Source organism: Marmota monax, unplaced genomic scaffold (genome assembly GCF_021218885.2).
Source record: "Marmota monax isolate L192 unplaced genomic scaffold, Marmota_monax_Labrador192_F-V1.1 WCK01_AAM20220418_F8-fsc00122, whole genome shotgun sequence".
NCBI classification, from domain to species: Eukaryota; Metazoa; Chordata; class Mammalia; order Rodentia; family Sciuridae; genus Marmota; species Marmota monax.
Window position 1 is genome coordinate 5,813,170 of NW_026695223.1, and position 13,651 is coordinate 5,826,820.

Sequence of the window (13,651 nt, forward strand, 5' to 3'; positions counted from 1 at the left end):
AGTGATACTCATGTCTAAATTTTGAACAAATTCTAATTTTTATTTCTTCTTTTCTAATCATTTTAGAGGTCACCCTCCAGCCTGCCCCAGCAATCACTTACCGTACCATTGGGGGCATTCTTGACTTCTATGTGTTCCTGGGAAACACACCAGAGCAAGTTGTTCAAGAATATCTAGAGGTAAACTTATGATGCTGTGACTGTGACAGGAAGCCTACATTGCAAGTATTCAAGAAAAGTAAATTTAATATGCAAGTGTGACCATAGAAATCTACTATCATGAATTTGTAATAACAAAAAGCAGATTTCATTAAAGAACAAATTTGAGACTTTAAAGTTTATATGCTAATTTGGATTATATAATTTTTAGGTTATAAAAAGGAGAAAATATAAAGATGCCCAAAACATGGCCTGTCCCTTAATGATTTTTAAAGGGGGTAGAAAAATATACTAATATGCTGACAGAAATGAAATCAGTGCATTGGAAAATTGGGTATGTTTTGTGCCTCAGAACTAATGCCTAGAGTCAGGTGGTCACTCACCTGTAGTCCTAGATACTCAGGAGGCTCAAGCAGGAGAATTGCTTGAAACCAAGAGTTCAGGGCTAACCCGAGCAATGTAGTGTGACCCTGTCTCAGGAAACAAAAGAACAAACCAATGCTCTGACAAAATTTTAATATGTAAGAATATTGCTAACCTACATCTTTCATATTTCATTCAGCTTATTGGACGGCCAGCTCTACCTTCATACTGGGCACTTGGATTCCACCTCAGCAGGTATGAGTATGGAACCCTAGAAAACATGAAAGAAGTCTGGAACAGAAACCGGGCAGCACAACTCCCTTATGTAAGTGAGGTTTTAAGTGATTCTCCAAAAATCAAGAAATTCCCTGGAGGAATGAATAAGAACAGCTCTTCATACTTTCTCTCCCTGAAGTTTTAGGGCTTTTTTTGTAATAAAAAGATTATTATATATTTAGAATACTAGACTTTTTGTTGGACAACCAGTTTTTCAAGGAGACCTAGTTTTTTTGTTTTGTTTTGTTTTTGTTTTTTTTGAGTGGGAGGAGTACTTAGAGACTACCATTATGGGTTAGGAGTTTTATCAGAAAAATTTTCTCATACATATGCACTGACTACAGCTTACATGATGTGTTTTAATTTTAGTTCTTAAATTAATTCTCTATCTTGGGTTATAATATTTTAATACTTCTCAGTATAGATTTTTTTTTTAACCATAGATATGTTCTTTCTTGGACTGTTTTGATTCAAAAGTTTCATGGCAGGGACTGACCATAAGAATGATATTGTGTCTTCAGAAGTTTCTCTAAGATTCTGGTATAAGCTTGATTCTTATCTCTATGGTCAGGTAATGAATGATGCAGATTCATCATCCCCCATGCCTTGCTGATTAATATGCTTTACATATATATTTTAAGGAAAAATTGAAGAAGGGTAGTAATTTCAGAACCCAAAGACTTAGACAAAAGGGAAGATATCCTGGATGCAGCACTGAGTTATCTAGATTAGCATCTTTTTTTCATAGATAAGAAACTGAGGCTAAGCTGGGGGTGGGAATAGCTTGACCGAGACCACATAGCCAGATCAAGACACAACTGACACTACGTAATTAAATATGATGGGTTTCTGCACCATCTGTTTCTGCATTCGTATTCTGACTGCTATTGAGTTGGCAGTAAGCAGAATTTGCCCTTCCATGTAATGTGGTCATTTTGTATTTGAAGCAGAGCTTCAAGAGACAGTTTTAAATTGAGTCTAAAAAAGTCCATAAATATAAAATATAAAAGAAAATGCTTGAAAGAATTGAGATTCAAAAAGCCTATGACTGGGCCAGGTCGTGGCTCAGTGGTAGGGTGCTTGCCTGGCATGCGTGAGGCACTGGGTTTGATCCCTGATACCACTTAAAAATAAATAAATAAATATATACATATAGAGGCCTATGACCAATAGGTGAAAACCGAAGATGAGAGTGCTTCCAGACATTTGGGTGGATGAACCCACTCTCCATTTTGGCCACAGCCCCCACTACTCCTTATTCTTCATCCCTTAGCAACTTTCTGCATGAGGGGATGAAGATTCAGGGAGGAATAACAGAGAAGTGTATAGGAAGAACTGAAGCAAAGGATCATAAGAACAATTGCTGAAATAATGAGAGCTACCATGTATTAAATTCTTTTGGCAGGTACAATTCTCAGTGCCATCTTTAGTTGTCTCAAAAATCTCATTTTATTGTTAGAATGGTATTTAAGTTCTTTGTATACCCTGGATATTGGTGCTCTATCTCATGTGTGAGGGGTAAATATTTGCTCCCAAGATATAGGTTCTCTATTCACCTCAGAGATTGTTTCTTTTGCTGAGAAGAAATGTTTACCCCTCATGCATCAGATAGAGCAATGATATCTAGGATATATAAAGAACTCAAATGCAAATCAAAACCACTCCAAGATTTCATCTCACTACAGTCAGAATGGCAGCTATTTTGAAGAAAAACAAAAATAAGTGTTGGCGAGGATGTGTGAAAAAAGGTACACTCATACACTGCTGGTGGGACTACAAATTGGTGCAGCCAATATGGAAAGCAGTATGGCGATTTCTTGGAAATCTTTTAACCAAGCTATCCCTTTCCTTGGTATATACCCAAAGGACTTAAAAACAGCATACTACAGGGACACAGCCACATCAATGTTTATAGCAGCACGATTCACAATAGCTAACAGTGGAACCAACCTAGATGCCCTTCAATACATGAATGGATAAAAAAATGTGGCATATATACATAATGGAATATTACTCAGCAATAAAAGAGAGTAAAATCATGGCATTTGCAGGAAAATGGATGGAATTAGAGAAGATAATGCTAAGTGAAATTAGCTAATCCCAAAAAACCAACTGTCAAATGTTTTCTCTAATATAAAGAGGCTGATTCATAGTGGGGTAGGAAGAGGGAGCATGGGATGAATAGACAAACTCTAGATAGGGAAGAGGGGTTGGAATGGAAGGGCGGTGGCATAGGATTAGAAATGATGGTGGAATGTGATGGACATTATTATCCAAAGTACAAGTATGAAGACATGAATTGGTGTGAATATACTTTGTATACAACCAGAGATATGAAAAATTGTGCTCTATATGTGTAATAAGAATTGTAATGCATTCCACTGTCATATATAAATAAAAGAATTTAATTATAAAAAGAGAATGCTATTTAAGATTATAAGCCCCATTTAATATCAGACAACCAGAGAAACTGACTTTCAAGCTCAAGTCTTTACCCTTATAATGGCTCTCTACTTTTGATGTCCTTCTTCTTATGTATATATAGTCATTTCCTTCTTAAGGATGCTAGGGAACGGCAGTATTGGACTCTTACTAGTGCATAGTGAAGTGAGATGTCAAAGGGAGCATGGAGACATGGAATTGAAAGCTATTAACTGAGTTAAATATATGTTTAAAGTTCTGCCCATTTTAAATGGGCAGAAAGATACAGTATATATATGTAATAAAATATTTGTATGCTTTGAATGGGGAAAGAGGTTTCAGAAGAGATGCAAAGGGAAAAGCCCAAAAAGTTTCTGGAAAAATTTTCTTCTCCCCCATACTACTCCCTTGGAGAAAACAACTGTGTCTTAGAGCAAGAGTAAATGTCATTCTGGATCCACTATTTTCACACAGGTGAATTAGAAAAGAATGACACCAAAGACTTAAAGTAGAAGAGAAGTAATACATAATTGGTAGTGTGATAAAATGAGAGAGAAGTGAAAGAAGAGACAGTTCCTTCCTCTTTTTATTTTGAAGTCAGGGTAAAATTTACTTTGATAGCCTCAGTATGTGTCATAAATGATGCCTTTAAGTTGATTGTAGAAGTGGGGTCAAGCCTTAGGGAAATAATGGGTCATTCATTTTTGAAATTGCTCTGGGAAAAAAAGCACTTAGATGCCAGGGACTAATTAAGACTGTTTAGAGCCCAGCACAGAGTTGGCATTTATCTTAAATAACACATTTATTTAATTTGAATGACCCATTTGAACAGGGAAATGCTCAGGTACTGAATTGTGTACTTTGTATTCTTTCAGGATGTTCAACATGGCGATATTGATTATATGGATGAGAGGAGGGACTTCACGTATGACCCAGTGGATTTTAACGGCTTCCCTGAGTTTGTTAAGGAGTTACACAATAACGGACAGAAATTTGTTATCATTGTGGTATATACAGCCTTTTTTTCCCCTCTGAAATCAGGGATTTACTCATTCTGATCATTACAACTCACTCTCCTCTTGGTCCCCAACTCCAAGTCTCCTTTCAGTGCCTTCAGTTTAAAGTTAGTTTCTCCACTGTGTTTTTCCCTTTAGGATCCAGCCATCTCCAACAACTCTTCCCAGAGCCATCCCTATGGCCCATATGACAGGGGCTCTGCTATGAAGATATGGGTGAATAGTTCAGATGGAGTGAATCCACTCATTGGGGAGGTAACTTAATGGGGAAGCTGGGGCTGGAAGAGGGCTATGGCAGTGTGTGTGTGTTGGGGCGGGGGTTGTTTTGTATATTTGAAGATAACTTGTAGATTCTGAGGAAAAACTTTTCTTTGCCCTTTCGTTCCCCAATATCTCCCAGCCAACCTAGTTCTTACATGCCTTCCCTAGCCTGGCCCCACTAAACAGTAGCTCACGCACTGAGTGTCCACTTCCACACCTCAGCTCTTCTCAATGCTGACCACAGTCTCCTTCTTCCTCTATCATGTCATTGACACTGCTCTGGAAAATGGCACTAGTTACCTTCTGTGTGGTAAATCCAATGGAAATGTTTCATGCTTTCTTACTCAATTTCTTTGTAGTATTTGATAAGTTTGACTGTTTTTTTCTCGAAATTTTATTTGCACTTGTTTCCCACAAAGGCATGATTTACCAGTTCACTTCTAATACCTCTGAGGACCCTTTCAGAGTATAGTGTCTGAGAAAAACGGGACAGGGAAGGAAGAGAGAAAAGTAAATGATATTAGAGTACATAAACTGTCAGTTGAAATTTATAGTGAACACTTCCCAATTTACTCTTCTTAGAATTGAGAGCAGAGAAAGTTGTAGGGAAGGCTGAACCATAGTTGAAGATCAGCAAGTTAAACAATACCCTTTTCCAATGGATTCACCATTTTTAAAAAACAAAATTTTCCTCAAGTGGCAATTCAATGGGGCCCTGGCATTTATTCTCAATATTCTGAGTTGTTCATCTTCCTAACTGAACTAGCCTGTGTCTGGGCACCTCCATCTCAATGATCATATTAGGAATTTCTAAATAAAGCTCTTTATTTTATTCTATACTCATTTACTTGTTGTTATCAGTGTTTCCCTTTTTTCTCTTGCAGGTATGGCCTGGTAAAACTGTGTTTCCTGATTATACCAATCCCAACTGTGCTGTTTGGTGGGCAAAGGAATTTGAGCTTTTCCACAGTGAAGTGGAGTTTGATGGAATCTGGATTGTGAGTTTTTAACACTTTAATTCTTAGGTGATGAATATTCAGGTAGTTGAATCTATGTCTACATCTTTTAGTCATGGGGCATAGGGAAAAGAGGAGTAATAGAAAACAAGTATGACAATAATTCCTAGTATCCCTTATTTTATGGTTAAAATAATCTTACCAAAACATGTTGCTTAGAATCAAAATTCTAAGCAGGAATTGTTTTGAATCTAGTTCTCCTTTTACAAATAAATAGGCTGATATTAAAATCAGCCTATTGGTCACATACCACTAAAATTATCATAAAATTCATGAATTTGTTCAATTGCCTGCTTTAGGCTCTTGCATTTGGACATGTTGGGCAAAGCGATCATAGCCAAAGTGTCTTGAGGCCTTGGTAAGGAGAAATATGTAGTATAATGTCAAATGACAACAATGCAACCCAGCCAATGTTCAGCAAAATTTGAAGAGTTCTTCCTAGAGCAACTTAGCAAGACCATGTCTCTAAATAAAATATTTTAAAAAGGGCTGGGAATATGGCTCAGTGGTTAAGCACCCCTTGGTTCAATCCCTGGTTATCGCTCCCCCCGCTCCAAAAAAAAATTAAAGAGCTCTAGAGTTGAAAATTTTTCTATTTATAAAAGAACTGTAGGAAATTCAAATAGTACAGGCAACTAAAAAGATGAAAGCAAAAAACCTATACAGTGATAGCCACCAAAGACAACTACCATAAAAAAATTTAGTATAATCTTTCCAGATCTTTAATTTTTACAGCTTTGGCACATGCACATAATGTCCCTCTCTCTATATATGTATCTGTTATATATGTGTATGTATTTATATTTTTGTTTATTCATAGTTATATTGGGAGGGACCTCAGGAATTTTTTTGAATCTAGCTTTCCTTAATAAGGAAACAAATTAGCTGATGTTAAAATAGGTCATATACCCCTAACATTGTCATAAAGTACATGGTTATATTTGGATATATAGAGGGTGTAAGTTGATATACATATGACATAATGTAAATTAAAAATTTTTACCTAGTATATTTGAGAATTGTTCACTTTGAGTAAATATAACATATATCATTTAAAAGGGATACTAAGAAACTTCTCTATGAAGTCTGTAGTGGCTAGAGAATATAGAAACAGCTATTTAATTCCATGTACATAAATACCCCCTTTAAAAAGGAAATATCTGGAATAAGTTCTTTGATTCTTTAAAAAAGTCACCATCAATATACTGTTATGGAAAATATTGCTTCTCTTAATAGTTTTTGTTCTTTGTCTTGAAGGATATGAATGAAGTCTCCAACTTTGTTGATGGTTCAGTTTCAGGATGTTCCACAAACAACCTCAATTATCCCCCCTTCACTCCAAGTGAGTCTTTGTGGTCAGCCTGATTAAAATGGAAATGCTTATTTAATAATTTAAATTCATAAGGAAGGGTCCGAACAACCTGGCAAGGGAGTTTGTACACAGGGAAAGAAAATGTGGGATAAAATATTAAGTTCAAGAAGACTGGGGAAGCAAATGAAAACACTCTATGCTTTCCTAAAGAGGAATGAATTCAAAAAGGGCAACTAATCTGTCTAGCTATAGTCCAAACCATTTCTAGGGGAAGGGCCAGACAGAATATGGCATAGAAGCCAGAGATCGGTGGTTAGCATATGTCAATCTCAAGTTGTGCACCCCACAATCTAGGGCTTACCAGAGAGAGACAAGTAGACTTTGTCCAAGGGAGGTTTTATCAGTGAATGTGTTGCTCCTGAGCTTAATTGAGCTTTGAGCAGCACTATCTCTCAGGGTGTAGCATTGGCATCACTGCATTGGTTATGGTTTGAAGAAAGCATAGACTCAAGAACACATTGAATCTTTATTGAGAAAGGAATGACATTACCCGTATTGTACCACCTTTTGATGATTTCAGTGAGGTGCAAAATTAGGAAGTTAGGGTGAGTAGATCAGAATCAAATGTCTAGGGGTTTGGATGGGAAGCCAGAGTTTATACTTCATTCTTTTGGTGATAGAAGCTATTTATCTCTTAGTTAGATGAAAGTATGATAGTCAAATGGTTTTAGAAGTATTAATCTGGTACTAATATGCAGTATAAATTAGATGGTAGATAGACCAAAAGCACATAAATCATTAGGAAAATATTGCAATAGTCAAGATGCAAAGGTAACTGGATCTGAACTAAAATGATGCAGTGAGAGTAGAGAATAGATACATGTATATGCATACAACCTACAGGGACATGTCCAACTAAGCTTCTTGTGACTGGATGACTTTGTTCTTTGCTTGTGTTTTTATTTTTCCTGTAATGTACAATTTACTTATAAAAATAAAAATTATTTTAAAAAAGAGAATAGATACTGAAAGCAAGATTGGAAATAATTTTTATAATATATGGTCAAGGTAAAGAAGAGTCAGAAACTAATCAGAAATTAATTGATTAGTTTGATCCATTAATTCTATTTTTGTACCATTTAACTTGGTTTAAAAATTTCCAATTAAACCTCCAGTCTGACAGATTTCTAGTTTCTTGTGCCTGCCTCTGATCAATTGAGAGCCTAGGTGAGTGGACGTATACGAATGGGTCTGCAAAATTTATTTATATATCAAAATAACTACCTCAGGGGGATAGCTTTCTGATAGTGAGAAAGCAGTATCATTGTTTAAAGAGTGAGCATAATAAAATCCTGCCCTGGGGAACTGCCTTTACAGGTTGTATGACAGTCAAAGAGTAGGAATGTGCATCTGTGGTTCTCACTGACTGATCACACTTTTGATTCAGGAGTCCTGGATGGGTATCTCTTCTCCAAAAGTCTCTGCATGGATGCAGTACAGCACTGGGGCAAGCAGTACGATGTCCACAACCTGTATGGCTACTCCATGGCGATCGCCACAGCAGAGTGAGACCATTATTGTGATGAAGTCACACATGATCAGATTATGAGTCTTCTACATGCTGGGCGACTCATGTGTAGTATTTGTTAAAAGGCCACATGATAAATAAATAAATATCATTATTGAATGAATGAAGAAACTGCCTAACACATGGGGAAGAAGGAATCAGACAAATAATTGTGGAATATATAAAATGAAAGAACAGTTGAATGAATGGAATATTAGAAGAAAAGAAAGCAAGAACTCAAGATCAAACAGCTGATACATTGCAAAAGCAAAACTTAGGCTCTTTTTTTTCTACAATTCCAAAGCCCTAGCTAACTTGTATATCAATGTGCTTTGGGATTTTAGATTTGGTTCAGCATCCTTCTGTGTTCTGTTTACTTTTATGTTGTATGAAGAAAAGTATTGAAAATTTATTTGACTTGCTATAACAGTAACAGAAGGAAAACAGACCCAAATCACATTCATTAGTCTCACAAAACTTTTAAATTACATGGACACACATAGATTTCTAATTTAAAAATATGGAAAATTTGTACTTGTATTTAGTTATAAAAGTACACACAGGCATATATAATTTAAATATTTTTTATTATTACAGAACTACTACTACAATCCTTCTTCTCAAAAGAAGTTTAACTTCCAAAAGACTATTTCTAAGTCCATTTTTGTGTATGTCTGAAGTCTCAATGATATGAAATATTAGTATTATACATCTATATAAAATTAAATTTACCATTTTTTTCTAGAAAAATTATATCCCTTTAGTTTCTAGGTTTTTCAAACTTGGTTTTAAAATTCTTGTAAATTATGGGGTTAATGATGTCCTCAAATACCTCAAAATGAAATATAACAAAATATGAACATACTTAATGGTACAGACTGTTCCCCAAGGCCACTCTAGCCCTATTAGGTGAGAATGAGATGAGAATAATGGGGTATTTGCTTTAAATATCCTTGTTATGTTGCTGTATCCCCTGGGCTGGGACAAATAAAGATCACAGTGATACCTAAAATCTCTCTCTCTTTCTAGAGCTGTCAAGACTGTGTTCCCTAATAAGAGAAGCCTCATTATAACCCGTTCTACCTTTGCGGGATCTGGCAAGTTTGCAGCACATTGGTTAGGAGACAATGCAGCCACCTGGAATGACCTTCAGTGGTCTATCCCTGGCATGCTTGAGTTCAACCTTTTTGGTATTCCAATGGTGAGTCCCTGTCTCAAGCTCTTTTATGAATCTCAATCTCTAGAAAACCCCATTCTAGAAAGTTTTGAAACCATAAACCTCCCTTCCCTGCCTGCTGTGGCCCAGGGATTTAATGTCTTGTGTGCATGTGATTCATCAACATGGCTCTAAAACCAGGACTTCCTTCCCTCTACTGATTTATGAAGTTAGGGAGAGAAAGCTTGATATCTCCTGGGCCATTTTTTTTTTCTATTAAAGTATAACATACACTCAGAAAAGTACACCGATCCTTCAGTCTACGGATGATCAGTGTCACAAACTGAACATGCTGGAGTTCTCAGCAACATATAACATTGACAGCACTTGAGAGGCTTTGGCATTTTTTATTTAAATTCAACATATTTATTGAGCTTCTGTTATGTTAAAGGTGCTGTGCTAAGTATGCATGATGAGTGTGGAGAGAAGCATAAATACAGTAAAGAAAGAACCTTCTCAAAGAGTTTATAATTTTATAAAATGATACATGTAAGCAAATGGTTATGACCAACCAAATGGTTACATGTGATGAGGGATCCTGAGAAAGATTTACTAACACTGATAAGATTGTGATGGAGTCAGAGGAGAAAGTCAAAAGAAACTTCACAGAAAAGATGGTGCTTGAGTTTAACCTTGAAAACTGACTAATGATGGAAGAAGCTTCAGAGAGATTGAGAACTAAATCCTGGAAAAAACAGTATAAGGGAGAGTATTTGATGTGACTAGGATTGTTGTGTAGAATTGGAATGGGAGATTATGCTGGAAAGGGAGATTTGAATTAGGCTTTGACAAGCTAATAGGATGAGAAACAAGAAGCTCCTGAAGATTTTTGAATTTGTGATCATAACAATCATGATCATAATAAGACTTTAGAAAAGTCTTAATAGTGTGGTAGAATAATAATTTTAGAGGTTTACTAGTTACAATTTATCAAAAAGCTGTTGTACCCACTTTAATAAAACAGGGAAACTGAGGCATAGAAAGCTTAGGTAACTGTGTCTATGTTAGCCAGTGTGAGTCAGTTCTGACCACACTACATCAGGCTGCTGAGTGGAAGTCTTAACCTAGTTCAGTTGGGAGGTCCTGGTAGCAGGGTCCCTGGAAGTGAGGTCTCCATGCTGACTGTGTCTTTACAGGTGGGTGCAGACATATGTGGCTTTGCATTGGATGCCCCTGAGGAGCTCTGCAGGCGGTGGATGCAGCTGGGAGCATTTTATCCATTTTCCAGAAATCACAATGGCCGAGAATACAAGGTGAGGCTTGCAAGAAGTATGATTGAAATAAAATTGGCATACATTGAGTGGATCTGTCCATATCCTTGACAAGGAGCCTGATGAATTAACTTCTTACCTGATACTTAGGCTAATTTGTACCAACATTTGCAATTAATCAGAACCTGTGCTGTCCCTTATAATGCCCATACTATCACAGCCTCTCTTATTTACTGCTGCTCTTATTTTTTTATTTTTTAATTTGTTCTTTCTAGATATACATGACAGTAGAGTGTATTTTGACATATTATACATACATAGAATAAGTATAACTTGCTCCAGTTAGGATCCCACTATTGTGGTTGTACATGATGTGTAGTTACACTGGTTGTGTATTCATATATAAAGACAGGAAAGTTATGTCCAATGCATTCTACTGTTTTTCCTGTTCCCATTTCCTCTCCCTTCCCTTTATTCCTTTTTGTCTAATCCAAAGTACTTCTATTCTTCCCAGACCCCCACCCTTTATTTTGAGTTAATATCTGCATATCAGAGAGAACATTCGGCCTTTGGTTTTCGGGGATTGACTTATTTTGCTTAGTATGATCGTCTCAAGTTTCACAATTTCATTTCTCTTTATGGCTGAGTGATATTCTTTGTGTATATATACCACATTTTCTTTATCCATTCATTTGTTGAAGGGTGCCTATGTTGGCTCCATAGTTTAGGTGTTGTGAATTGAGATATTATAAATATTGATGTGGCTGCTTCACTATAACATGCTGAATTTAAGTCCTTTAATAACTGGGTCAAATGGTGATTCTATTCCATTCTATTTTATGAGGAACCTCTGTTGTGTTAAAGGTGCTGTGCTAAGTATGCATGATGAGTGTGGAGAGAAGCAAAAATACAGTAAAGAAAGAACCTTCTCAAAAAGTTTATAATTTTATAAAATGAGACATGTAAGCAAATGGTTTCCATAGCGTTTGCACCAATTTGCAATCCCACCCTTTTCTAAACATTTATTGTTACTTGTAGTCTTGATAATTGCCATTCTGAATGGAGTGAGATAAAATCTCAGTGTAGTTTTAATTTGCATTTCTCTAATTGCTAGTGATATTGAACATTTTTTTCATTTATTTGTTGACCAGTTGTATTTCTTTTTCTGTGAAGTGTCTGTTCAGTTCTTTTGCCCATTTATTTATTGGGTTCTTTGATTTTTTTGGTGTTAAGTTTGTTTGAGTTCTTGTATATCCTGGAGATTAATGCAGTATCTGAGGTGGAGTTGGCAAAGATTTTTCTCCATTCTATAGGCTCTCTATTCATTTTCTTGATTGTTTCCATTGCTGTGAAGAATTTTTAGTTTGATACCATCCATTTATTGATTCTTGATTTTACTTCTTGTGCTTTAGGAATCTTGTTGAGGAATTCAGTTACTAAGCTGACATGATGGAGATTTGGGCCTGCTTTTTCTTCTAGTAGGCTCAGGGCCTCTCATCTAATGCCTAGGTCCTTGATCCACTTTGAGTTGAGTTTTGTACAGGGTGAGAGATATGGTTCTAATTTCATTTTGTTACGTATGAATTCCCAGTTTTCCTAGCACTATTTGTTGAAGAAGCTATCCTTTTTCCAGTATATGTTTATGGCACCTCTGTCTAGTATAAGATAACTATATTTATGTGGGTTTGTCTCTGTGTCTTCTGTACCATTGGTCTTCATGTCTGTTTTGGTGCCAATACCATGCCGTTTTTGTTACTATAGCTCTGTAGTATATTTTAAGGTCTGGTATTGTGATACCTCCTGCTTTGCTTTTCTCGCTAAGGATTGTTTTGGCTATTCTGGGCCTCTTATTTTTCCAAGTGAATTTCAAGACTGCTTTTTCTATTTCTGTGAAGAATGTCATTGAAACCATAATAGGAATTGCATTAAATCCTTATAGTGCTTTCGGTAGTATGGCTATCTTGACAATATTCATTTTGCCTATCCAAGACCATGAGAGATCTTTCCATTTTCTAAGGTCTTCTTCAGTTTCCTTAGTGTTCTGTAGTTTTCATTGTAGAGGTCTTTCACAGCTTTTGTTAGATTGATTCCCAAGTATTTAATTTTTTTCAGACTCTTGTGAATGGGATAGTTTTCCTAATTTCTCTTTCAGTTGATTCATCACTGATGTATGGAAATGGAATCAATTTATGGGCATTAATTTTATGTCCTGCTACTTTGCTGAATTCATTTATGAGTTCTAAAAGTTTTATGGTGGAGTGTTTTGAGCCTTCTAAATATAGAATTATGTTTTTGGTGAATAGGAATGGTTCAACCTCTTTTTTTTTCCTATTTGTATACCTTTAATTTATTTCTTTTACCTAATTGCTCTGGCTAGAGTTTCAAGGACTTTATTGAATAGAAATGGTGAAAGAGGACATCCTTGTCTTGTTCCAGTTTTTAGAAAGAATTCTCTCAATTTTTATCCTTATAGAATAATGTTGGCCGTGGATTTTGCATATACAGCTTTTATAATGTTAAGGTATGTTCCTACTATCCCTAGTTTTTCTTGTGTTTTGAACTTGAGAGGATGCTGAATTTTGTCAAATTCCCTTTCTGCATTTATTGAGATAATTGTATGATTCTTGTCTTTAAGTTTACTGATGTGATGAATTATGTTTATTGATTTCCATATGTTGAACCAAATTTGCATCCCTGGAATGAACCCCATTTGATTTTGTTGCGCTATCTCTTTAACATGTTTTTGTATGAAATTTGTCAGGATTTTATTAAGAAATTTTACATCTATGTTTATGATGGATATTGGTCTCAAGTTTTCTTTCCTTGTCTGATTT

At 35.9% G+C, this 13,651-nt stretch overlaps 1 protein-coding gene across 1 annotated transcript in view; it reads left to right on the forward strand.

Annotated features, from left to right (window-relative positions):
• The window catches only part of Mgam (maltase-glucoamylase), a 174,428-nt gene that overhangs the window by 28,521 nt on the left and 132,256 nt on the right, over window positions 1–13,651 (forward strand). The window contains exons 9-17 of the mRNA XM_046434116.2: window positions 67–179; window positions 721–846; window positions 4,094–4,225; window positions 4,373–4,489; window positions 5,380–5,493; window positions 6,769–6,853; window positions 8,271–8,388; window positions 9,420–9,591; window positions 10,743–10,859. Coding sequence (XP_046290072.1) covers window positions 67–179; window positions 721–846; window positions 4,094–4,225; window positions 4,373–4,489; window positions 5,380–5,493; window positions 6,769–6,853; window positions 8,271–8,388; window positions 9,420–9,591; window positions 10,743–10,859 — 1,094 coding nt within the window. The remainder of the gene's footprint in view (window positions 1–66; window positions 180–720; window positions 847–4,093; window positions 4,226–4,372; window positions 4,490–5,379; window positions 5,494–6,768; window positions 6,854–8,270; window positions 8,389–9,419; window positions 9,592–10,742; window positions 10,860–13,651) is intronic.